Source organism: Strix aluco, chromosome 14 (assembly GCF_031877795.1).
Source record: "Strix aluco isolate bStrAlu1 chromosome 14, bStrAlu1.hap1, whole genome shotgun sequence".
In the NCBI taxonomy this organism is placed as follows: domain Eukaryota; kingdom Metazoa; phylum Chordata; class Aves; order Strigiformes; family Strigidae; genus Strix; species Strix aluco.
Genome location: NC_133944.1, coordinates 223,591 through 249,555, shown reverse-complemented (window position 1 = coordinate 249,555; position 25,965 = coordinate 223,591). Strand labels below are relative to the sequence as shown.

Here is a 25,965-nt window from a genome sequence, read left to right as displayed (position 1 = left end):
AAGGATCAGCATGTCTTGGGCAAATGACATACAGGTTGGAACAGGAGTTTTGATACAACTCTGTTTGTGCAGTTGTTGTTCAGGGAGGAATAAGTCTTCAGGAAGAGCCGCTCAAGTGGTGTGACCTTTACAAACCAGCTTTGTAACACTTCACGACATACAGGTAAACCCTTCCTACAGATGGTGTCAGTGCAGGGCATAGTAATACGCAGCTGAAACCCAGGTTGCACAGAATACTGCATCGTTCTCTCTGCAGGGCCCTCCCTGGATCACTGCCAGCTTCTCACCTTGTTTCCCAGCCCCGGTTTACCAGGGCTTGACCATCTGTGTTTGCAATGCAGCAAGTGAAAGGGACCATGACCTGCCCTATTCAGGTTGTCCCTCCCGCTGGAAGGACCAGCCTTGCCCAGATTTTTTGCTTCTGCTGTCTCCTATACTCCACTTGCCTCAGAGCAGCTCACTGAGATCCCTGGGGACAGGGTACACCATCAAGAGAAGGTCCACACCTCTCCAGACGGTGTGACAGAAATGATGAGATCTGGAATAGGAATGATCCAAAGCCATTGCCTCTGCATGGTAGCAGAAAACCATGCGTTTCTCCTGAGCCCAGTGCTGTCCTGCTTCACCACCTCACCTGGCACAGCCCCACTGCAGCTCCAGCACCCTTGTGAATCATTAACAGCCCAGGTCCAGCTGTTCCTTTCACAGCTTCTCCTTTAGCACAATTTTCTTTCCCAGCCCTCAAATGTTTTACTCAAGCACAGCACAGACACAAAATTGTCAAAAAGACTTTATGTGAATCTGCATCTGCTGACGTGGCAAGCAGCCAGAGCAATGGTAGGCAGATAGGGCCTATCTCTGTGCTCCAGGTGAGCGAGCTGGTCCTTGCAACAAGGATTCCTGTTTGTCCATTGCTCTGATGCTCCACAGACACCCCTGTTCCTTCTTTTACAGCGAACAGTCTCATTTGGGGCTTACGATGGGACTTAACATAAAAGCACCTCTCACTATCCTTCATAAATTTCCTGGCCCTTCTTCTTTACTAGCAGTGTTTGGTGATTTGTGCCCCTGCAAGAAACTGCCATTCCCATGCTTTGTGGCTTAGTGCAGGGTGGAGTTTTCTAGTGTAAGGCCGGTCAAAGTAGGCGGGCACTGTAGTCGTAAACCTGGGACATACACAAATGAAGGGGTCAGCAGGGAGCAGGCACAGGTAGAGGTAAGAGCTGAGTACATGTGCGTGTGGGAGCCCGGAATGAAGACGGAGTGCCAGTACGTGAACACACAGCTGTTGGTGTGGCTGCCTGGAGGAGTGTGTACCACAGCAGTGTACGTGTGTGAGGGCCACTTTGCTTGAATTGGGTCAGGTGGTGCTTCAAGAGGACTTGTTAAGGTGAGATTTTTCAACCATTTCTTGATATCTGGTGTGGATGCTCTGGCATCCAGAACTGCATTCACTGCTCATCGTCAGCAGCCTGAACTGGGAGATAATTTTTGTGAAACACTGTAAACATAAATGCCAATAAATTCCTACATGATTTCTGTGCAGACAGAAGCTGTTGGTCTGGCTTAGAGGGTAGTTCCTGCTTCTCCAGACTGTCTTCTCAGTGCCCCTTCTCAGCATTTCCCACTAGTGACAGTCATGCCATCTGTTCTGCTCTGAATGGGCAGATGTTGCTTCTAATTCTGCTGAAGCTGATCAGGCCAAATTGAAGAAGAATTTGATAAAACTATTATCGACCATCAGTGCCATCCAAGACCAGTGTCTGGGGCTTCTCTGACACCAGATCCTCTTCGCTACACTGCTGGCACTACAGCAGTGAGGGATCTGTACAGGTCTGGAGAGCTCCTCCACGCTTGCAGAGCACTCAGCCAGTCTGCATAGCATGAGGTATTTTGGGCTGTACTGTCATAACCCACCCCAGACATGCAAAGGTTCAACAAACCTGTACTCTGGAGACATGCCACCCACGCTCAGGGAGCGTTTTGGGGTATGTCTCCCTGAGACTGCTTGCTGCTTTCTGTAATGCTTTTTCTTTGCAAAGGATCAAGCTTTTTCCAAAGCCCTTGTGTGCTTCTGGAAAAGCTTAAAACTCTGTTCATTTTTTTGGAGACACTAGCTGCTCAGACAGGCAGATCCAAGTTCTTTGCTTTCTCATATGTGTGCTGTGGGACTCTAACATAGTGACACTGGATTGTCATATTTTTCCGTAGTTTCTGTTCCTCATGCTTAGTGCCTTGAGATTCTTCCCGTTCTTTCTGTTCTCGGCCTGGCTCATCTCTCTGCCAGCAGGCAGTAACAGTGTGCCTTTTCTTGTTCTGCAGCTGAGAATGTCTCAGTCATTCTGGGCTGATCTTTACTCTGCAGCTCTGTGAGGGCTTCATATTTCACTTTTCCAATATGAAATTAACTGAATCACTTGTGACTCTAGGTGTTTGCTGTAGGGAAAATGTGGTTAAGACCTTAGTTTAGAAACTTCCCAGCTGCCATGATCAAGAGATACAGTGGTGAAAAATTGTTATGTAACTAATATTTTTTTCATATTAGGAAATGTCTGATAGGACCTTTACTGCTTTTTGCTGCTCCTCTATTCCATTTCAAGTCACACACAACTCATTTCAGTTCTTCTCCCCTCCCTGTGGGACAGACTGGTCAGGGCAACAATCATCACTACTTCTCATATAAGAGTGAAGAAGCTGTTGAGGCTGTGGCCTCACATGAGAACACTTCTACCAAGAGCAGTCACAGGGATGGTCTGCATACTCTGTGAAATGTCTAAAACATCCAGCTGTCCCACCCTGGTTAGATTCAGGATGAAAGTCACCCTTGCTTCCCCAAAAAACAGAATCCGTTCTCTTTGATCCATATTCAGGCTATTCACACACAGGTTTCCAGAGAAATAATTATTCCTGTGGTTTTAAATCTGCCTGGGTTCATGTCTGCTCAACAGAGTTTTTCTCAATTAAGACCTGCTGGCTATAGTCCAGCAACTCTGTCAGGAGTTAGAATAACTATATTAATGGTGCCAGATGGAAGTGATATCATCAAAGTTCATTTGGAAGCCGGGACTTTTGGTAAACACTGCTGTATTCATTTGCAAGGAGGAAGCTGGTACATGACTTATTTTTGCAACAGTTGTTGCAGCTCTTCCTAGGCTTGGTCCATATGTCAACCTGAATCAGCTTCTTGTCAGACCTCAACACTACAGTCCATTTGTATGACCAAAAAAAATCAGTGGGCTTCTTGTCCAGGAGACCAGAGGCATGTGTTCCCTCACTAAATGCACAGCCCCATCCTTGCAAGACTTTACTAAAATAAAATTCATATTGTGGTAACACTTGCTGGCAACAACCAGGCTTACCCGTTGGGCTAGGTATTGTCCTGACTCTAAGAAAATATAATTGCTGCCTCATAAACACTAAACTCAAAGCAAGCGCACAGCAGGTAGATTAGCCAATTTATGCATATATGCTGGAGGGAAAGATGAGTGCTGTTTGTAGTTGGTTAGCAGCAGTGCCTGTACCTGGAAATTCAAACATCAGTGCTACAGGAACTGAAGTCATGGGAGGAGACACCTCCATGTAAATTAGTCTGAAAGCTTTGCTGCAGAGGGAAACTGAGGCAGGGCATAAGGAGGAGATTAGGGAAATTTTGACTGGGAACATTCATGCGTTACCATGGACCCAGAAGAGAACGTGGTAAGCACATGGTGTGGAAGCAGTGTCTGCACCGTGGCTTGTTGGGGCACACTTTGTACCTCTGCTGCTTTAGCAGGGAGGCAGCTGCTCTGCGTGGGCATGGCTGCCTGAATTCAGTTCAGACGTGGGCTGTACAAAAGCAGTGTTCAAAGCTGTAGGGACCTGGGCTCCAGTGCTGCTCTCTTCAGGATGACTTCCCGCTTGCCCCGCAGCCCTGGAGGCCCTGCTCTCTCCGTCCTGTCTGGCTGTGGAAGCACCTGGAAGGACCGACCATGACTGAGAACCAGTAAGGTTTTTTAGTTTCAGTTCACCTTGGGAAATGTAAAGCAGTTGCACTGGCCAGAGATTCCAGTGTAGCACAGCTCAACTGCCAGCCTGGCTCCTGGTGAGGGAGCACACCGTGCGGTGTGGACTCCTGTGCTACTGGAGCAGTCGTCCCCAGGCCACCTGTGTTCTGCAGGCACCCACCCGTGTTGGGCAGGCACAGCTGGGGAGGGGAGGAGAGCGCACAAGAGGGGAGCAGTTGGCAGAGCATGCTTTAATGTACTTTTTAAAAATCAGGTGAATCCCTTCTGCCTCAGATGCTATCCCTGATCATGTACTTCCTGCAGATTCCTGTGCCAGCAGGTACACAGGCTATGAGTTGTCCCCAGGCAGCACAATGGACATTTTCCCATAATGAAGTCATCCTCAACAGGTAGAATAGAGGTTTAGGGCAAGAAACAAGGAGCCACCTTTGGGTAGATCTTTGAGCTGGACTGATGTGTCGTACCTCTTCTCATAAAAGACCTATGGGATGAGTGGGATTGGAGGGAGGGGTAGCAGGAGACAGTCCTTAAAAAAGAGTTAGGCTAAGAAAGAGGTTAGTTGTAGGTAAGCCTGCCTACACAAAGATGGATGAGATAAACCCTTTCTAGCAAAGTTGCCTATGATTGTGGAGGAGATATTGTTGTGCTTGGATTTGTTACAGTGCTAGATGACTTCCTTTGGTATGTGAGTTTTTGCCTGTGATAACAATAAATGTTTCCTGAAATTCCAAAAAGAATATAAGCAAAAGAAATGGAAATCTGATTGTGTTTTTACAGCATTCTGGTATAAAAATAACATGTAAACAGTGGTCAGAGCAGGAGTTTAAAAGTAGCAATGTGGAACTGTTGAATTCTCCACAAAAACTGTTTGTTCCATCTTTCTTCCATTAAAAATTGCTGGGATCATGTCTGCAGGGATTGTTTACACTAAATACACGTTTGTGTGTACTGAATTATTTCAGTACACTGAACTAACTCTTAAACTTTGATAAAAGTGCCAACAAACTTTTCAGGGATCTTCTAAGACTGCATTAGAATGTCTTACTGACAAACAGTGTTCGTGTTACAGAAAACTTTCAGCCCTGCAGTATTTATGCGCTCTCCAAAGACATCTGTTGTCACAATATCACTGGTAGTGTGGCAGCTTTCCAAAACCCTGAGCCTGCAGAGGGATTGGCAGGAGCCTGATGCACCACATCCTGCCTTCTTCATGATCCAGTGATGCTGAACTTCCTCTGTCTCTGCAGGTCCCTTGCAACTGTGATGAAGTCTAGAAAGGTGCAGCTGTTCCTGATTCTGGCAGTTCTGTCCTTCCTTCTGATCCACTTCCACTTCCTACCCTGCAGCAACAATGCCCCCATGGAAGAAAAACCTTCTCCGGTCCACATCCTCATTCTCTCCTCCTGGCGGTCAGGATCTTCCTTCACTGGACAAATCTTCAGCCAGCACCCCAGTGTCTTCTACCTGATGGAGCCCGCGTGGCATGTGTGGGTTACGATGTACCAGAACAGTGCCAAGGTCTTGCACATGGCAGTGCGGGACCTAGTAAGGTCGGTCTTTCTGTGTGACATGTCTGTATTTGATGCTTACATGTCTAGCCAGAAGAAAAAGTCTGATTTATTTCAGTGGGAGACAAGCCGAGCCTTGTGCTCCCCCCCTGCCTGTGACTCATTCAGTCGCAGTGACATAATCACTGCAGGCAATTGCAGAACAATCTGTGGCAAATACCCATTCAGCAAGGTGGAGGAGGCTTGTAAAACTTACAGCCATGTTGCCATCAAGGAGGTTCGGTTCTTTGACCTGAAAGTTCTCTACCCCCTTCTCACTGATCCATCCCTGAACCTCAAAATCATTCACTTGGTCCGTGATCCTCGGGCTGTGTTCAGGTCCCGAGAGAATACAATGGCAGACCTGAAACGTGACAGTAACATTGTCGTGGGGTCCCAGAGGACAAAGGGAGAAGTGGGGCCCTACAACACAATGCAAGTAATCTGCAAAAGCCACGTTGAGATTTACAAGGCAGGCAGACAGGCCATTCCCAGCTTCCTGAAAGACCGCTACCTGCTGGTTCGCTATGAAGACATTGTCAGAGACCCGCTAGCAAGGGCTGCTCAGATGTACAGGTTTGCAGAACTCCATTTCACACCAGAACTCCAGAAGTGGGTGCACAACATCACCCATGGCAAAGAGCAAGGAGCACAGGCCTTTGAAATTGGGTCCAGAGATGCGCTAAGAGTATCCCAGGCCTGGAGGAAGACCCTTCCCTTCCAGAAAATAGAAAAAGTGCAAAATGTGTGCAAGGATGCAATGCACTTGCTGGGTTATCGGCTTCTTCAGTCTGAAGAAGAGCAAAAAAATATGTCGCTGGATCTTTTGTTTGCCCAGAACTCCTTTGAGTAACAAATTCTGGAGGCAGAAAAGCTGCTCTCTGCACCTACTTGCTGAAGGCTGCAGAGTAGAGAACTGTTTACAAGAGCGAAAAGAGAACAAAGGTGCAAGCATATGTGTGTAAGAGTGCATGCATGGGTGTGCTATGCAAGGACAAGTAACACAGGAACCCTGACTGCACTCACGAGAGCTTTCTCAGCAGCACAAGGTCACTCTCCAAGGCCCCTGGAGGCTCAGCCACAATGGAGGCTGAAGTAACCCAAGTCTGTTTTCCAAATGAAGTCCATGGTTTATGTGAAAGAGGAAGTGTGTGTGGGCTGGAGCAAACAGAAAGGAGTGGGACCAGATAGCTCAAACACCTCACAGACCACAGCTAGTGAAACCACAGGGAGCAATTGCATTGCAAAGGAAGAGGAGTTATAAATGGAAGCTGAATAAAGAGAACATTATTTGTTGTGCTGCCACCCAGGATATTTAATGCCAGAAGAGACGCAGGGATAACCAGACATCAGTTTCTGGAAAGATCCTTTTTTCTGAATGGTTGAGTTTCAAGACGAGGTTTTCTCTTGCTCCATTCCTGTGCCTGGGCATCCAGCCTTGGTGGCAGTGGTGGGGAAATGTTTGTGTTCACTTACTGTATAATGGGAAAATGGAATAAACCAGCTATAGTTGAAAATAAAAACTCCTGGGTTTGCATATGGGCATACATTTCTGGGACTATATGAATCAATTTTTCAGCTGAAATAATTCTGTCTTCTAGCTTTCAAAACCAAGAATAGCTCTTCCCCTGGGAGTTCTCACAGTCCACATGTGTGACTGAGAAGAATTCATGCTAAGGTTGATACTGTAAAGACAAGGTAAGGATACAGATTCTGTTGGTATAAATACTGGAACTGGGAAGATGATAGGTTTATGGCAGTGGACTTAAGAAGCTGAGAGGAGAACAGGAAGTTACCCTACTGAACTATTTGGTGAGAGTATTTCCTGTTTTAGAGCACAGCAAAAGTGCATTTAATAGACTATGCCATTCTCCACCATGTCCACTGGAGATACCCTTCTCCCACCTCCAATGGGAATACGTAGCTCAAACCTGAACAGCAGCATTGTTTTTACCTCTTTTAACAGTGTTCCGTAAGACAAGGAGAAAAGCTTGTTACCAGACTTGGGGAGTGAAATGCCTACAAATACCTCCTTCCAAACATCTTATTTCCTATGTAAATTGCAGCTTCCTTTTAACATGCATCTGTTTAAGGGTGCATTCAGATGTTGCTCCAGAGCTGGAATATTTCCACTACCCTGCAGACGGCAAGGCAGCTGTCCTAAGGCAGGATCACAAGCATAGACAAGGGATGAGGCTCCATTCTGAGACTGTGCATCCTTGGGAGAAGGTGATCGAGGCAAGGCTGGGCGTTGGAGGTGATCTGAGGAGCCTCCAGGCAGGATCAGGGTGTTCAGGGCCATGGGAAGCTGTGTTCCACTTCCCTTTCCACCAACACCACCTCCACACCCCCCATCCCCAGTTCACTGCTGCTCCTCCTGGTGCTCCCCTCCCTTCTCTGCCCTGGCTGCAGCCCCAAGGCCCCTTTCACTTTGTCTGTCAGCTGCCCCCCCTCATGCCAGTGAGGTGGGGAGGGCTCATATTAAACCTGCCAGAGGGCATGTGGTGCCCACTATAGAAAAATGGCAATGTCTACCTGGAGGACTAGACCTCATTTGCATGTTATTAAAAAGTTGCAATATCTTCTTAAAAAGAGAAACATATACTGCTGAATTTTAAAATTAGGAGATATAGTGACTCTGTTCCTGTTTGAAGGTGTATAGGCAAGAAAGTGTCCAGCCTCTAGCTACTGTGTGTGTGTTTGAAGGGTGACAGAGATGATTCAGTTTAACTGAATAGCAATCTCTGATAGTAGGAAGAAGGCTCTTCTGACAGGTTCACAGCAGCTGCGTGTGTTGGGGGGTTTTGTACCAGAGAGTGCTGATTCTGCTGAGGAAAGTAGGGAAAGTAACCTTCCAGACAGACACTGAGCAGTTATGTTGGTTAGCAAGAGAAAGTAGCTGCTAGCTGAAGAGTGGACCTGTGGAATGAACCCATGAGCTATCCTCAGTTAACAGTCAGCTCTGAGACCACAAAGAGGAGGGAGAGCTTCCCAGCCCAGAAGCAGCTCTGTAGTTACCTTCACTGGGGTCCAGACCTTGTGTGTACCTTTGGGGTAAGAGACCATCCTGCAGCAGTTAGGAAGAGAGTTGCAGAGTGAATTATGCAACACTGAGTGGTGAGTAGGGGAGGTTATTTGCCCAGCAAGGTAGCTCTAGAAGCAGAATTGGTCAGCAGCAAGAGAGACAGTATAGGCAGGAGCCTTTCTTTCAATTTCTATTACATTCAGTGTTATTGTTAATTATTTAGATTTCACAGGCTGGTGTTTTGTTGCAGCATTTCTCTTATCCATGAAATTCTATTTCTTCAAATGCCGCTGTGTACACTCGTGCCTTGGCACGGGGTGGGTGGGCAGGGCAGACCTCAGCTTGTTACCCAGTCAGCAGGGTTTTCCTGGTTTCTGGGTGCAGGACTAGACAAATGATGGTGGTTCTGAAGGAGCCCTTTGAAATTGAACCCAGACATCTCTTACCACTAAACAGGGCCTAGCACACTGAATTATTCAGATGCACTACTAAGTCTGTACACCATACGAGCTGAATTTCTCCTATAGCTGCTGGTGATTCCTTCAGCAGAGAGTCAGTCACTATCCAAATTTCACTTTCAGTCATACTTTTCTTTTGGATGAAATAATCAGACCTGATCACCAAGACTAAAAACTAAAGCAGCTGTGGATGTTTGCTCCTCAGGGACATGGTTTCTTTCTGGAGACCACTAAGGTAAGGTTCCTCTAAGTATGAATCGTATTGTTTAAAACAAAGATTTTCTTCTTAGTGGTTGGAAAGATTTCAGGTGCTATTTCTGTGTCTTTCCAGAGTCTGAATTTCCATTTTATCATCTGTAAAACTGGAATAATACTGACTCAATTAGAAGAGGCTGATGCCAATGTTTTATTGTGTAAATAAAGGTTTCAGAATGGAGAAATCAGAAGTTTCATCCAACATTTAGGCTTTACTGATATTTACAGATCACCTGCTACCATAGCACTGTGGATATCTACATTCCTAGAGCTAAACCCCTAATTCCTGCAAAGAGTGGGATGTATATTATAGAAATCATAGTCTTACTACTAGGGATTCTGTTGTGGAATGTCAAAATCCATGCTGGGCAGGCAGCACTGGCATTGTGGTAGCAAGTCCACTGAAAGCAAGGTACCTCCTTCACAGAGTGTTAGCACACAGAGAAGGTAGGCTGGCCTAGACATGTAGAACTCATACTGAGCCACAGAAGCACACTGCTGCTGTTATTCTTTTAAAATCCATTTAAAATGGACCTTAACACATTCAGCTAAAAGCATGGAGTCTCAGAAGCCTGTTCTTACTGCAGTCATGGTAAAAAGCTTCCTACCTTAAGTAGCCAGGAAGCCTGTTTCTGAGCAAAAATAGGCTCTTTTCAGTACACTGCTAATTATAGTTCTACATTAACCAATGTCAGCTTGAGTGGCATAAGTTTTACTGTGAATACTTGTTTTCAGTGGTTTCAATCAATTCTGCCTATCAAATGTTTAGCTGGACAAAAACCTTCATAGTGTTTCCAGTCAGCCAGTAACCAAATAACATAGGATCCATTTTCTTAATGTACTGTTTTGAAAGTTACTTTAACATCTCCTTCCTAAACTTAATCAGAGAAAAAGCAGGATCGCTTATTTCAGTGTATTTTTAGTACACTTCTTTAGCTGTGTTTCCTCCATACAACAACTGGTAAGATTTTATTTTTCCTGGAAGCACCAAAGCCACACAGTGTGGTCACATGAAAATTTAAAGTTGTCTTAATGGAAGCAGAGATGACTTAAAGTGCTTTTTAGAGGAGGAAAAAAAACAACAAAAAGACCCCCAAACTTTCAAGATGTGAGAATGACATTTAAAACCATGGCTACATCCTGTGGCATGAAATAAAGATCATGAAAGTCTATTTAGAAACAAATGTCAGGTTTACAGTGTGCAAGTTCAGAAGAGTAAACTCTGCTTTTATACCAATGAAGTGTAAGAAGTAACCAATCAAAGCGACATTTAAAAACCAACTCTTTGGTGTTCCTGTCTGCTGCTCTTCAACCTGGTGCATGCGATCAGTTCTTCACTGGTAACTTCAGTTATGAAAAGCCAGAATTCGATTTTGATGAATGCTGACAAATTCTAAAGGGAAGCAAACGAGAAATACCCAAGTTCCAGATTATAGTTTGCACACCCAGTATTTCTGCCTCTGTAATTGTCGTTAACTCAAAGTCTGGCATGCATATTGCCACTCTGCTCACCCTTCTAGGTTTACAAATATTGATGCTCCAGGCAATAATACAAAGAAGAAACTTGTATACTTCTTTGAGCTTCAAAAAGAGTGTTCCTGACACTCCCTGATAGTACAGGGACCTGATATGAACATGGAAAGGCAAACTGTCTCTAGCATATTGGAAGTAATGTAACTGTGTCTTTGGTAAGACAAAGCAAACAAGGATTTTTATTGTGGGAGAAGGCAGAGCCAGAATGCCATGAGGCAGAACCATATGACTGTTCTGCTGATCAAGGATGCCAATTAAACTCAGACACCAGAGTGAAAAGAGTAGGCTGATTTTACTGTTAATCAAAGAACATAACTAAGTACTACAGAAAATAAGCAGTAGGAAAAATACAGAATAGTACACTTACTTATTACTACATACAGTTAAGCAAGGCAATGAACCTAATCATTACTACATGATGGGGAGAATAGCGATTAAGAAAGACCCATCACCACTTGCACCCGTTCCCATCATCCAGACCCGCAGGCGCTGGGCAGCCCCGGTTACAGCGAGGATTTGGAGAGCCTTTCCTGGCAAGTGGGAAGTCCTACGCGGTGCGTCCACCCGTAGGTGAGGCTTCCAAAGTCGCTGTGAGCAGGTCCAGCCTTACATACCAAAAATCAGCAAGCCAGAATAGCTGGCACCTTTAATTTGAGCAGGAACATCTGGTTTCATCCTCCTGTTGAATTCCACCCAGAGCCTGGCCAGGGCTCAGGGGGGAAAACCAAGGGAGTTTCTAACAAGGCCAGACACGGGTTCTCAGCCTTGAACAAGGCTAAACAAGGGAAGTTGGATACATTCTCATAGCATTTCATCCTACTAACTACATTTTGTCTAAGCCACATCTTTCACTAGTGAGCATACATATTTCATTAATGATCAGATACAAATAATTAACAAATAGTAATACAGATTTTACTAATTAACAGATACTAATAACGGATAACATTTAGTTGTGAGGTTCATCTAGAGGTCAACTTTGTTTCAGGGCCTGTTATTCTGGCCCTAGCACTACAATGACATAGTGACATCTCCAGGTCCTGTTAATGGGAAAGTGGACTGAGGAGACCTAGACCTGTGTGCCTGCAGATAAGCAGTGCCTTTCAGGAGCTCAGAACAGATAAGGCAACCTGGAGTAAGCTGTGCTCTTTGTGTCTTAGTTCCCATGCCTACTGACTGCACCAAGTGGATGTGGAAAGGTTCTCAGAGTTAGACAGTGTGTTTGTACGGTTCTGCAGAGGTAACAGCACTGTATGTGGACGCAGAAATATGCATTACATGTCTAATTGTCCTGAAAAAGACAAACTCACTCTTAAATAAATGTGTCACTTAGAATTATAAAAAGATAATAGTAAACCTTACACCTGATCTTTTATGTTGCAGCCATTGAATGTGTTCTACTTTTCACTTTGAATTCTAGAGCAGTTTTGGTTAACCTGGACAACCATTGAATGCCAAGGTTATGGTGCTGTTGAGACCTGTACACCACCCAGGATAGAAAGGGAGTTTTTGGCTGCAGGAGGTGACAGTTCTGTTCATGAACCTGGTCATCAGCAGTCCTTGGATTTCAAATCCAGCTGGTAAAGTTTCTAATCTTACTACTTTATTTGCTGTGTTGTCTTACACTCTCTTGTTAAGTGCTTGTTTGGTCTTCCACACAAGTCTCAACTAACCAGTCTGAACAGTATAAATGTTCCAAGTAAATAATTCTCACTTTTTCAGCAGGAATGACCTGTCCAGTGAAACTCTAAAACAAGAGTTTTAGCATTTATTTGGTTACATTGGTTAACTCCCCAAATAATCAGTTGGTGTTTCAGGACAGCAGTTTTCTGAAGCAGCAGTCTCATTATCAAGTTATCATTAACTTTTAATATAATCTGAATTTGGTTTAAAATCAGCAATTTACTAACTCACCTTTTTTTTTGGAGTGCCACAGTGCAATAAGCAAAAACCCCAAAACATATTTCTAAGGAAACAAGAATAAAACTCAATCTTTGCTTTTACCAGCCCATTTTATTTCACCAAAAGAATGAATTCCAGATTTACAGGACTGACTTCAAATATTAAAATAGTGACCAGAGCATGATTTCAGGCTGAAAGTACCGAGCTTTTCAGGCTGTGACTGTGTACCAGCAATGGTGTTCTCTCTCTCTCAAACATGACTTAGGTGATAGATACATAAATAAACTCTGAGCACCCTTTCGTAACTTGTATCTCCTACTTGAACTATTGCATGTGGCCCTGAAAGCTGGTCTACTTTTTCCAACTAGACTTTATGGTCTAGTACAAGTGTTACTTTGCCTGGATTAAAGCTGTAACTCTTCAATCTGTAGAGATTCAAGCTGGGGCAGAGTTATTTATTGTTTTTGAAATCATGAAGCAAAATGGTAAAGTTAATGTTATTAAATCCTGCAATATTAGCACTGGAGAACATGTGCTGAAGTGGTAATAAAAACTGAGATGATCATCCACAACAGTTTGAAGTTAGGCACACAACAGAGAGCGAGCTGCTATTGTGCACTAATAATGCATTACGGGTTAGAGCACTTAATGTGATTGTCACATTTTGGTGCCAAATCTATTCAAAATCCTTTGCACGCAGCAATGTACAGGTAGGACTGTCAGCTGCTTTATATAGTTGATACACACTTTAAAGCAAACTTTCAGTGAAAACTTGATACTGTATAGAACCTTTCTTTTCATCATTTTCTACTTTTAAATGTTTAGCGTACTCAGTATTACAAAGAAAAATAAATACAAAATAGGTCTTTTATAAAAAAGATTTTAAAGCATTTCTGAAACTTCAGAATGTTGCATCAAGTTTTCCATCACATTTGCACTTCTGAGATTACTTTTAGTTCTTGCCACAGTCCTAGATCAGTCATTCCCCTCTGCTTTGCTATCTAACTTTTCCTAAATGCTACCCGCTTTGCTACATTTTCAGCTCCAAATTTTGCTATCAGTTTATTTCTGGCATGTTCATCATCTTTTTGCAATTCCAAATCATCCTCTCTGCTCCATACAGGGTACCCATCCAAGCGCTGCCCTGTCTGCAGGAAGTATAAAGTAGTCTCCACTTCACCAGTGTTTTTCAGAAAGGCCTGTGTGACAGTGAACAGGTCCACACTGAACTTCTCCATGAAGTGCTGCATAGTTTTTACTACTTCTCCCACCACACTGGAAGAAGAGCAAGTGCTTGATCTTTCTTCCCTCTGTAAGGGCGTGTCAGGGAGGGCAGAGTCCCCTGGTCCAGTTTTCAAACCACATGCTGTTTTTCCTGGGGACTTTCCCTCTCCATCTTGTGTAGAAAGTTCTTCTGAAATGTCTGAAGTGTCACTTCCTGACTAAAAGAGTGAGCAGTGGAGTCAACCATTAGATATGGTATTTTCTGGCAAACTTCTTTTATCCCTGCTACCCAACCACCTTCCACAGTGACTTTACAGTATATAAAAAAACTCAGAAATTACTAGGTATAGTAAAACTCAGTGATTGAAGTGAAGCTGTATGTGTTAATGAGGATACACAAGATCAAACAAAAGCATGAAATATAAGGGAGAATTTGAACAAAGTATAAAAGGCAAAAGTTAATGCAACTGCAGGAACATTTTATGCCCGAGGTGAAAGGATGAGTTCCCCTTGCCAACGCAGCTTTTAACGTGGCAACACTGTCACATGAACTTCCCCCGGTCAACCTGGGCAGGGAATCAAACTAAGAAAATATGCCGGGGCCCGTAAACCAGGGGCTTCGGGGCTCACACGAAGCTCCCGCTTAGCCACAGCAGAAGAGAGGTTTTTGCGCACCGCTGTTTAAGTTAATTTTGGGTTAGTGCTGTGCCGTTTCCTGACGGGCAGGCAGGGCTGCTCGAGCAGCTCGCCCTCAGCGGCAGCGCCGCCCCCCGCGCCGGCCCGGGCGCTCACCTCCGTGCTCTCGAACTCCCGGTTAGCCGCCTCGAAAAGGCCCGTGCCTCGGGCGGGCTCCTCCGGCCGCCGGGGCTCTGCGGGAACACGCGGGCATCGGTGGCGGGGCGCGGTGCGCGGGGCGCGGGGCGCGGTGCGCGGGGCCGCCCCCCGCCCCGCTCGCCGTCGAGCAGCGGCCGCCGCCCCCCGCCCCGGCCGCCCCCCCGCCCCGCTCACCGTCGAGCAGCGGCCGCAGGTGCCGCAGGTACCGGTCGCGCATCGCCTGCCAGCTGTGCCGCGTCAGCGCCGCCCGCTCCAGCTCCTTCCACAGCGCCCGCCCGCCCGCCCGCGCCGCGCGCCGCCCGCGCAGCGCCCGCAGCAGCGCCGCGTCCTCCGCCGCCGTGAAGGCCAGGCGCCCGCGCGGCGCGGCGGCGGGCGGCGCGGCGACGGCGGCGGCGGGCAGGCGGAAGGGCTCCAGCGGCAGCCGCCGGTTGCGCTCCACGCACTCGGTCACGTACTCGGTGGAGACGGCCCCACCGGGCGCCGCCTCGCCGGGCTGCGCCAGGAGCACGGCCCCGGGCTCCTGCACGCGGCACAGTCGCCCGCCGCCCGCCAGCACCAGCGGCGCCAGCCGCAGCTTGGCCAGCCCGGGCCGCACGTAGAACCGCATCGGGCTCCCGTCGTCCCACAGGAACAGCGACCGCGACCGCGTGGCGGCCGCCGCCGCGCCCCCCGGCTCCGCCGCCGCCATGACCGCGCCCCCCGGCTCCGCCGCCATGACCCCCCGCTCCGCCACCGCCGCGCAGGCGCGGGAGTGCCGGAAGCGCCGGCCGGAGTGGGGAAGATGGCGGAGGCGGCAGAGCGCGCGGGCGAGGCGGCGGAGACCGAGTCGCGCCTCAGCAAAAAGTGAGGGCGGGCGGTCGGGCGGGCGCAGCCGGCCCGGGGAAGTGAGGGCCCGGCCGGCCCGGTGCGTGTCCCCGCCCGAGAGCACCATGCTGAGCGCCGGCGCCGCGCGGCTTCGCGGCTGGGCCCAGCAGGCCGCGCCCGCGCTGCGATGGCGCCGGGCGCTCCATGACCGAAGCAGGTCGGTGCTTTGCGGCCGGGCCGGGCCCGCCTCTTTCCTCGTGAACCCCCGGCCGGCGGGGCTGGGAGCAGCGGTGCCGGTGGGGCGCCGGGCCGGGCCGCGGGGGCGGTGTCGGGCGTCCTGTGTAGCGGGGGGGGTCTCGGGGCAGCGTTGGCCTTATGTCGCCTGGGCGGCGCGTGGGGTTGGTGGGCGCCGCTGGGCCTGCGGGAGGCCCTTGGGCGCGCGTCCTCAGGGTTCTGTCTGTGTAACGCTTAATCCACTTTCAGCTTTTTTGGAGTATGTATGTCTCGTAGGAAATGAGCTAAAAGAGTTCAAAGAAGAAAATGCTTAAGGATTATTTTGACTTTTGGGCAGAGCAGGAGAAGTGACAGGGTTATTTGTACAGCAGGCTTTCGGCAGAATCCTGCCGAGTGTTTCCTTGTAGAAGCATCCGGAGTATCTGCTGCATCTGGTTTCACTTTCTCTTGCAGTGAGCTGAAGAGACGTTTAAAGGCTGAGAGGAAAATAGCTGAAAAAGAGGCAAAGCAGAAGGAGCAAAGTGAAAAGCATTCAAATAAGCCTTCCTTGACTTCTGACTCTGAGAATAACGTTGTTGCTGACGAGGAAAGCTTGGATCCAAATGTGAGCATCTGGCCTCATGTTCATTACTGTTCTGAGAATAAATGTTACTGATTTACATTTGATTTTTTTATACAAGGGGAACTAAGTGGTTGAAAGGGGAGAGACCTACATGTTCCTACATAAGGGCAGCTGTGTTTTAATTTACAACCTGTAAAATATTTTCAGTTTCTAATGAAATCGTTTGGTTTGGTTTGTTTTTGGTCATAGCAATACTACAAGATCCGTAGCCATGCGATCCAGCAGCTGAAGGGCACCAATGAAGATCCCTATCCCCACAAGTTCCATGTAGACTTATCTCTCTCAGATTTTATAGAGAAGTACAGTCACCTGCAACCAGGAGATCACCTGACAGACATTACCGTGAGAGTGGCAGGTAAAGGCTTATCTGAGATACAGAAAGATGATCTGTTGCTTTGCTAAGTCAGGTCTTAGCTGCTTTTAGTGATGGGGTGGCCTCTTTCTGGATTTTGCTGATCTCCTGTTACTCGGTCATGAAGTCTGTAGCAGTGTCAGACTATTCAGGACACGTCCTTTCAGACTGAGTGGAATCGTGCAACATCCTTTACAACTACAAGATCAACTTGTGATATGGGCTCCAGGATCCAAAGCTGATATGGTCTTTTGTGCACTGGTATTAATTTTGAGGCTTAGCCGTCCCTCTTTTGAGGTTAGTGGTCAGTTCAGAGCTGATGACCCTTTGTCCAAGTGGTAAATACTGTGCCTTTTGCACCTGTATCCTTTCTGCTAGGGACTCTTCCTGATGTCCTGTATACTTTGATATTTAGGTCGAATCCATGCGAAGCGTGCCTCTGGAGGGAAGCTGATTTTCTATGATCTTCGTGGTGAAGGAGTCAAGTTGCAGGTCATGGCAAATTCCAGGTAGAGGTATTCCCAGTAGCATTCTAAACTGAACTGCATTCTGAGGCCTAGAGATCTGTATTTGGGCGTTCTATTCCTTCATCTCCTTATGCTATTCATCTGTGGGTTGGCTTAGGCAGCCAGGTGCTTAGGATGTGGTTGACTTCCCTGCTAGAAGAATACTTTTTTTTTTTTTTTTAAGGGTTTGGTCTGGGGAGAGACTTGCAGGACAGTTTGGAATGTTGAATTTTATGCAAACGTGCTTGCATTGGTTTTGTAATTACAGGCTCTACAAATCTGAGGAAGAGTATTTCCGTGTTAACAACAAGCTGCGTCGTGGGGACATTATTGGTGTAGAGGGGAATCCTGGGAAAACAAAGAAAGGGGAACTGAGTGTTATTCCTTATGAAATAACTCTGTTGTCTCCATGCCTCCACATGTTGCCTCATCTTCACTTTGGCCTCAAAGATAAGGTACTTGTCATACCTGTCACTCTTGGAGGCAGTTTGACAAATCGGTCTGAACGGATGACCTTTTATATCTGCTGATGGTATTAGTCAACAAAGAAACATTAGTTTTGGTATTTTTTCCTTTGACAGCGCATTTTGTCTAGCCTGTTCTAAAGATACTTGTTCTTTTCAGGAAACTAGGTATCGTCAGAGATACTTGGATTTAATTCTTAACGATTACGTGAGGCAGAAATTTATAACCCGTGCAAAGATAATTACATATATTCGGAGCTTTCTAGACGAGTTGGGCTTCCTTGAGGTAAGACTTAAGTGTTTATTTCTCTCTGTGTACTGGATGTGTTTAGCGCTTCTCAGCTTCAAGGATGCTTTCTATGCAGGCTTATATGCAAAGTATTTACAGAAGTGAGAATAATTGCCTCAGCACGGTGTCTTTTATCAGTTTAATGTAATGGGAACCATTCCTTTCCTCTCTTTTTAAAGTTAAGACTGTTGCTTAGTTGGTAAGGTTATGACTCGGGGAAACTCTTACCAAGGTAGTATTTCAAACTACTGCTGTCCTTTCCTCATTTCAGTAAATTAAGGTGGAAGTAATATCTTTGAAATGGTGTTTTGCCTCTGGAGGTAAATGCAGATTTTACTTCCTGTAAGTAAAATTGGTTTTATCTTGAAATCTGTTGCAGAGTAGCATATGAGAAAATAATACTAGTTCTGCTCTCTGTTGCATCCAGATTCTCGGCTGTACTTTACAGTTAGCAAAAAGATTGTAACTTAATGTAGTTTATTTGTAAGTGTTTATCAGCTGAATCTGCAAAAGCTGCTAGTGGGGGTTTTCTGAGGGCAGTGAGAATCTGAACCTGTGCTGTGTCATTTCTGTCGTATGTGTAATGGCTTTAATGTCTGTCTTTGGTTTTGGTTTGGGGTTTTTTTCCCCAAATAATTCTTAATCTAATACTTACAGATTTTACTATTCTGGTAACTTAATCAAAAAGGACCGTAAGAGTCCTTCTCAATTTATAAGAAGCTTTGACTGTTGTTGGAATAATGAAGTTGCTTAGGCTTGGCAAGAATGTTGGGAATAAAATAAAAGGCAGAGAAGTCAGGCAATGGCTACCATACAATAGAGTGCAGTATGGAGGTAGATGAGTTGGGCAGTGCTCAGTCATACCAGTACTCCATATGCCACAGTTAGTGTCATGCCATGGACAGATACTAGTTAATTTGGAGAAAAATTAGCTAAACTCTCATGAGATTTGTATCATGCTCTTGAGCTGGTTGTCACATCTTGTTAGTTCAGTTGTCATCACTTAACTTTATTTCTGATGCCAGTAGTGTCTGGGGTGCTGACTGCTTTCTGTTTTCTGCAGTTCAGCTTGTTTTACAATGTAGATCTGTTTGGAGAATCCTATTGAATACTTGTTTAGGGAGCTATATTAATTTGTAGCCTACACAGATTCTCCACTTTCTAAAGTTCTATCTGCATCCTTGGTCTCTTCTTATCACATATTGACTTCTCTCTTTTTTTTGCCCCAACCTTTGTTCTTTCACAGGGGCCCTGAGTCATTCTGTTTCGTAGACACATTCCCCTTCTGTATGGCTATAAGTAGTTCTATTGTGAATTGTGAAATTTGGCTGGGAAAATGCCTGTTTTCACGCTTCTGGTCAGTAAGAGGGCGTTAATTCTTGATGCTAAGGTGGGAGGATATGGACAGGTGTACTGAAGTTCTTTGGTTAATGTGAAAGCCAAGCTGGTTTGTAAGTACAGCAGTTTAACCATGGCATATCCCACAGAATCAATTAGAAAATTGTTTGGCCGCTTCCACCAGCTCTTTGTGTAGAGGACCATGTTTTGAGTTGTAAGTCGTTCAGCTACTCCTTTTTTCCATCATTTGCAGCTACTTTCATTTTCAATGTCAAGAGACATTGAACTGAAGTCTGTTCCTCATGTAGTTGATAGCGTATATTGCTTGAAGCATAAGTGGTCACCTTCTAAACATCTAAGATGATGCAGCTTCTGTGAAAGAAAACTTGTAATGATTTGAATTAAATCAATCCACTGAAGCCTGCAGCGGATTGATTTAAATCTTTTTTCCTTCTTGAAATTGTGTACCTCTTCAGAAGTTAATTCAGTTGGACTCTAGGATTCCCCATACATATAGAAGATCAGTAACAGCTTTTTATCTAAAGTGAATTTTTCTGTGTATCCATATACTCCCAGCCCTTCTCACCACCAAATATTTTTAAATGCTCCAAATGTAAATAATTTTATTTTTTTCCTCAAAAAGTGATATGATTAGAATTGTTTAGGTTTAGCAAAATTTGCAGTATCCATGGCATTTCATTTCTTTCAGGACTACTGCGTTACAGCTTTGCTACAGAGACTATCCTAAAGAATTTGCCACGCAAACAATGATTTGGAGAAGATACTGAGGAAGGCTGCTACTTCCCATAGGTTTTATGAAAGAGCTCGCTCGCTCTCTCTTACCCAAGTGGATTTTATCATAAAACCGCAGTATGGTGTGGGTTGGAAGGGACCTTTAAAGATCATCTAATCCGAGCCGTCCTGCAGTGAGCAGGGCAACTTTCATTACATCAGGTTGCTCAAAGCCCCTGAGCACTTGCAGGAATGAGGCATCCACAACTTCTCTGGGCAACCTGTGCCAGCGTCTCACCACCCTCATCGTAAACCATTTCTTCCTTATGTCCAATCTAAACCTAACCTTTTCCATTGGCCCTTGTCCTGTAACTACAGGCCTTGGTAAAAAGTCTCTCTGTGCCTTTCTTACAAGCCCCCTTTATATACTGAAAGGCTGCAAGAAGGTCTCCTCGGAGCCTTCTCTTCTCCTGGCTGAACAGCCCCAAGTCTCAGCCTTTCTTCACAGGGGAGGTGCTCCAGCCCCCTGACCATTTCTGTGGCCGCCTCTGGCCCCGCTCTAAGAGGTCCACCTTTTACTGGGGACCCCAGAGCTGGATCCAGTGCTCCAGGTGGGGCCTCCCGAGAGCAGAGCAGAGGGGGAGAATCCCCTCCCTCCCCCTGCTGCCCACACTTCTGATGCAGTCCAGGAGACGGTTGGCTTTCTGGGCTGCAGTGCACATTGCCAGCTTGTGTCCAATTTTTCACAGACCAGTATCCCCAAGTCCTTCTCCTCAGGGCTGCTCTCAATCTCTTCATCCTCCAGGCTCATTGATACTGGGGCTTGCCCTGACCCAGGTGCAGGAGCCTGCACTTGGCCTTGTTGAGCTGCGTTTTCTGCAATGTAGAGAGATGGTTTTGTGACAATGCCACAACCCAGTTCCTGACTTTGATAACATGAACCCAGCAGGTTCACATTTATAGTAAATATGAATGATTCTTGATAGCAACAAATAGTTTTAAGTAATTTGTCTTTACTGACTGCATGGGAGCAATGCTCTTTAGTTCAGAATTGTTTTCATATACTGGAATGTCCATAAATGAAATACAGAGATTTTTCATCAAAGTTAGCTGTGGTTTGTTTGCTTGATCTACAGAGTTCTGCTTTGGAAACAGATTAGATGACAGCAGGGCATTGAGGGAGGAGCATGGAAATATTCATGCCACTGTTAATTTTTTCTGTTGTTACATTTTACAGATTGAAACTCCCATGATGAATATAATTCCAGGTGGAGCTGTGGCAAAACCTTTTATCACGTACCACAATGAACTGGATATGAATTTATACATGAGAATTGCTCCAGAACTTTACCATAAGGTAAAATATGAGCCCCTCATGGCTAAGCCTATATTCTCCAGCCTGTTGTGACTTTATTCTAAAAAAGTACATGTAGCTAAAATGAGGATTATTCTTGAAGAAAGGTGGAGTCATTGCATTGGAGGAAACAAAATGTATCTTGAATTTGATTTGTACGGTCGCATAGCAGTTGTGTGTGTTTGAGCGCTCTTTAGTTCTTTTGAAAAAAGTTAGTGTGTTTACTGGAATTTCCTTTTTTTTAGATGTTGGTGGTTGGGGGCCTGGACAGAGTATATGAAATTGGGCGTCAGTTCCGGAATGAAGGGATTGATTTGACTCACAACCCTGAGTTCACAACTTGTGAATTCTATATGGCTTATGCAGACTATCATGACTTGATGGAAATTACAGAGAAGTTGCTTTCAGGTGATGTATGCAATATTAATTCAAAAAGAGTAAGAATCTCTGGAAGAATTGCATATTATGTGGCATACTCTTCTTCTAAACTTCAGGTTCCTTTTGTAGGGATGGTGAAACATATTACTGGAAGTTACAAGGTCACTTATCATCCAGATGGTCAAGATGGACAAGCCTATGAGATAGATTTTACCCCTCCCTTCCGACGAATTAGCATGGTGTATGATCTGGAAAAGGCCCTAGGAGTGACATTTCCACCAGCTGAGTGTTTTGAAACTGAAGGTTAGATGCTGAGTATGAATGTCCTGTAATTCTTCCTTAACAGAAAGAGGGCAAAAGGTCTCGAGTTCTCAGCCTGCAGTCTGTTAGTGGCTTTTTTGAGGTGGTACTAACACATGGGATTGCTTTCAGCTGTTTCCGAAGAGTCCAGAAAGAAGGCTTCATGCCTTGCAGCCTTTGGCAGGATCTGATTCTTTTGCCTCTTCCTTTGTTGAGTATATGTGATGCTATGGACTCAAGAGGCATGATGCGGGAAGTTCTTGGTCTGCTGAAGAGACCCAGCTTTTTATTTCTTCTGTCTTTTTGTGCAGTTGATGCCTGTGATCATAGGTTAGGAGTATTTTGGGCTTTCTTCAAAATGTGCATATGTGCTATTTTATTCCTGGAATCCAGAGCCATAAGGAAACAAGTTCATACACCTTTTAGTGATTTCTTTTTTTTGTTGTTGTTGTTCCAACTTTTTTTTCCCCAAATAATAATGTCCAGCAGTTGTGTGGGGTTGTGCTTAACCGTTGTCAAGTTTCTGAAATAGAAAATAACTTATATTTTAGCATAAACTGATTAAAAACAAACACTATTTTTGTAGATTGACATTTAAGCTCATGTTTTCTATGATGTATACCATCAAGATCTTATAAATCACTCTAAGACACATTGATGGATGCAGAAAGAAAAAAACATGGTTGCCTGGGTGGCTTTTCAATGTCTGTCTACAACAATTTCAGAAACTCGCAAGTTCTTTGATGACCTTTGTGCAGAGAGGAATGTTGAGTGTCCACCTCCCAGGACAACAGCCAGGCTTCTTGACAGAGTAAGTAAAGGTGATATTTTTATAATCCTGATGTCTTTGAGGATCTACCTGTATCAACAGAAGTCTCTTCAGAGCAAAATCGTGGCTGCATCCGGGAAAACATGCTGAAATGAGCTTCAGCTCTTTCTGTATCACAGTGAAAAAACTTGTTGTGAAGAGAGGGAAGCAGGATGTTTGGGGAAGGCAGTGCTAGGAAAGTGAAACTGTACTCTACATAATTGTTTTGCTTTTGTTTTCCCAGTTAGTTGGTGAATTCCTGGAAGTCACTTGTATCAACCCTACATTCATCTGTGATCACCCACAGATCATGAGTCCTCTAGCCAAATGGTAAGAATAGGAGACACAGTCACTGCGTAACTCTTAAACCCTCTACTCCTGCTTTGTTATAAAGAAAAAAAAAAAAAGTCGCATATGTGAAAACAGATTTTGATGTTACATACCAGTTTGTGAATTCTGACACTAACCAAGACAGACTGAGCTGTGAAACCCATTGTCCAGGGAAGAGGTGTGCTGATGCTTAGTGGTGTGAAGTTTTGACAGCTGTTAACTGCTAAGCATGGGCAATCCTCCTGAAGTAACGTATTTGCTCTTTGCTTCTGTAAAGATGTTTATTTTAAGGTGTGGTTGGTTTGTCGTCTTCACATAGGCATCGCTCTCATCTGGGACTAACAGAACGCTTCGAACTCTTTGTCATGAAGAAGGAAGTGTGCAATGCATACACTGAACTTAACGACCCTTTCCGGCAACGGCAGCTTTTTGAGGATCAGGCCAAGGTACGGTGTCTTGCTGACAGTGAATCGGTGATACAGGCACGTAAGCAAAGAATATTTCCTGTGTCTATTCCAAATCTGTCATTAGTCCCTGCTGAAAAGGGTTGTAACTACTTTGAGCAAATGTGTCTCAGTCAAGTGAAAGCCTGTCATTAAAACTTAATTCCTTTTAAAGGAACCTTGCTCTCCAGGGCAAACAAGTCCAAACACTGCTGTTGGTTAGTTTTTTAGTAGTGTGACTTTGTTTTGCAATATCTTCCCTCTTATTCTACCTGAAATGCTAATCTGAAAACAAATCTGCAAAGCGTTTTCTCTGTTTTGCTGAGGTTGAAAGTTATTTTTCCTCGCTTAAGCATTTATGTAGTCATACAACATTACACTTCTAGGTTCTTAAATAAATTTTCATGTCTGGTGAGAGTTTGAAGAGGTAAGAAATAGCCTAATTTCCTGAACGGAGTTATTACTATTTTAAATTGGCTCACAGAATAGAGCTGCAGACTGGAAATTATTAGGCCTGCAAATTTATAGTACTAGGTTTCTCTAGATAAGCCTCAGAAAGGAGTGACTGAAACTGATTTTGTTATTAATTAGTTATACACATCCATGAGTGCACGTGTGCCCACACGTAATTGAGGTCAGGTGATGCGGTCTGCAGAAACAGAGTTCCTGTTCTTCCTACTCTTTCTGATGGCTGCACAGTGCCTGAGAGGATTAAACAATTGTCAAACCCAGAAAAATAGACTTATGTTAACTAACTTACTTGATAGTACATTTCAAAATGTCAGAATGAATAATACTACAGATGTCTTTTGCCTTTGGTCTGTTGTATATATGTTTGCTGCAGTTGTCTCTCATGATTATAGCCAGACTTTGCAGACATATGATTATATATAATGAATGAAAATTTGCCTGAAAATGTTAATGTTAAGATGAAAATTGAGATGAAGGATGGCAGCTCACGTTTCAGGATTTCAGACTGGCAGAAAAGTTTGCTTAACAGTCTGCTTTTGCAAAGTTTTCCTTGAAACTGTGAGCAAAAATGTTTGTTGTTGTTTCAAAACTGGGCATTTTCTAAATTTGAGTGGGTTGGCTAGTATGTGTTTTTTATTATGACTTCTGGCACTTGGAGGCTGTCAGGGACAGATGCATTAGTTACCATCTCAGTGTAGGGTTTTTTTAATCTTTCTACTTGAGGGGAAAAAGAGCAATCCCTAAACTTTGTTTCATGGAGCAACTACTGTTCAACAATTCAAACAATCATGCTCAGTTGTTTCTGCAAGCAGTAAAGAACCTGAGAAGCCTCTGAAAGCAGTTTATTCCGCTGTCATCTGCTGCCACACGGCCCTGGAGATCACTTTTACTGAAGCGAAGGGCCCGGGCCTTTGCCTAGAAAGGACACTTGCAGATCAGAGAGGAGCTGAGCCTCAGGCTCTTTTGGAAGCACCTGTACCAGTGACCTCCACAGTTCCCCAGGTGCTGAGATTCCTTCACCTGTTACTCACTTACACAGGTGTGCAGGGCGTTGGTTTCTTCAGTGACACAGCTGCTACAAATGCCGATATTTGTCCTTTTGGTAGCGGTTGGCAGAAGTCGCACTGTGTAGCTCTGTACAACCCACCTTTTATTTTTCTCATTTAGGCAAAAGCTGCGGGTGATGATGAAGCCATGTTTATTGATGAAAACTTCTGCACTGCACTGGAATATGGCCTTCCTCCTACGGCTGGCTGGGGCATGGGAATTGATCGCTTCACCATGTTTCTCACGGATTCCAGTAACATCAAGGTAAACGTTAGAAATGGTGGCGCCTGTCGCTGGCTCTGCCAGAGAACAGGGAACGAAATTCTGCAAAGCAGAACAATGAGCAAAACAAAACAGCGAGCAGAGAGCGCAGCGGTGGGGATCATCGCTAAGAGGAGGAGTTCCCCTTTGCTGCGCTTAGAAACCTCCGCGGAGCGCGCGCCCGCGCTGCCCGGGGCCGCTCTCGCGAGACTGGCGCGGGGGGGGGTGTGTGGGGCGGGGGTGTGCCCCGCGGGCCGGCCCTGGCGCCGCTGAGCGCGTCCCTTTTCGCAGGAGGTGCTCCTCTTCCCTGCCATGAAACCGGAGGACAACAAGAAGGAGGCGCAGCCCGACCGGCCCGCCGAGGGCACTTCCGTGTGAAGCCCGGGGCGGCGCGGACTGTGAATAAACGCCCCGCTTTTTACCGCCCGTGTCTGCCTCTCTGTGTGCGCC

The 25,965-nt window shown here is 45.4% G+C and overlaps 3 protein-coding genes across 4 annotated transcripts; 2 read left to right on the top strand and 1 right to left on the bottom strand.

Moving 5' to 3' along the window:
• Window positions 1-1,215: 1,215 nt before the first annotated feature.
• LOC141929702 (carbohydrate sulfotransferase 4-like) lies at window positions 1,216-7,095 on the top strand. Its single transcript, XM_074839504.1, has 2 exons — window positions 1,216-1,390; window positions 5,252-7,095. Exon 2 carries the CDS (start codon window positions 5,268-5,270, stop codon window positions 6,402-6,404), a length of 1,137 nt encoding a protein of 378 aa, XP_074695605.1. The 5' UTR covers window positions 1,216-1,390; window positions 5,252-5,267; the 3' UTR covers window positions 6,405-7,095.
• A 5,437-nt stretch (window positions 7,096-12,532) lies between these two features.
• TERF2IP (TERF2 interacting protein) lies at window positions 12,533-15,470 on the bottom strand. Its single transcript, XM_074840003.1, has 6 exons — window positions 15,168-15,470; window positions 14,957-15,110; window positions 14,669-14,817; window positions 13,731-14,166; window positions 12,737-12,788; window positions 12,533-12,569 (listed from the first exon to the last, which is right to left on the bottom strand). The coding sequence occupies exons 1-6, from the start codon at window positions 15,468-15,470 to the stop codon at window positions 12,533-12,535; spliced, it is 1,131 nt and encodes a 376-aa protein (XP_074696104.1).
• Window positions 15,454-25,941, top strand: KARS1 (lysyl-tRNA synthetase 1). 2 transcript variants are annotated; one of them, XM_074839206.1, is made up of 14 exons: window positions 15,454-15,803; window positions 16,274-16,424; window positions 16,632-16,797; window positions 17,210-17,303; window positions 17,569-17,755; window positions 17,925-18,050; window positions 21,361-21,480; window positions 21,723-21,885; window positions 21,985-22,158; window positions 22,881-22,966; window positions 23,208-23,293; window positions 23,613-23,739; window positions 25,375-25,518; window positions 25,807-25,941. In XM_074839206.1, the coding sequence occupies exons 1-14, from the start codon at window positions 15,469-15,471 to the stop codon at window positions 25,891-25,893; spliced, it is 2,046 nt and encodes a 681-aa protein (XP_074695307.1). In that variant the 5' UTR covers window positions 15,454-15,468; the 3' UTR covers window positions 25,894-25,941. The 2 variants fall into 2 exon arrangements, with proteins under 2 accessions (XP_074695307.1, XP_074695308.1); XM_074839207.1 differs by having other exon boundaries at window positions 15,498-15,625.
• Window positions 25,942-25,965: the final 24 nt, after the last annotated feature.

Bases quoted from the DNA above. Each gene is read 5' to 3' on its own strand.
- TERF2IP (XM_074840003.1), bottom strand. From the start codon at position 15,470: ATGGCGGCGGCGGAGCCGGGGGGCGCGGCGGCGGCCGCCACGCGGTCG. The intron at 14,167-14,668 runs GTCAGGAAACGG...TCACTCTTTTAG, and splicing joins TCGAGCAGCCCTGCCTGCCC to TCAGGAAGTGACACTTCAGA. The intron at 12,570-12,736 runs GTGAGTTAGTAA...CTCTTGTTTTAG, and splicing joins GTGGCACTCCAAAAAAAAAG to AGTTTCACTGGACAGGTCAT.
- LOC141929702 (XM_074839504.1), top strand. From the start codon at position 5,268: ATGAAGTCTAGAAAGGTGCAGCTGTTCCTGATTCTGGCAGTTCTGTCC.
- KARS1 (XM_074839206.1), top strand. From the start codon at position 15,469: ATGACCGCGCCCCCCGGCTCCGCCGCCATGACCCCCCGCTCCGCCACC. The intron at 15,804-16,273 runs GTCGGTGCTTTG...TTTCTCTTGCAG, and splicing joins GCGCTCCATGACCGAAGCAG to TGAGCTGAAGAGACGTTTAA. The intron at 16,798-17,209 runs GTAAAGGCTTAT...TTTGATATTTAG, and splicing joins CATTACCGTGAGAGTGGCAG to GTCGAATCCATGCGAAGCGT.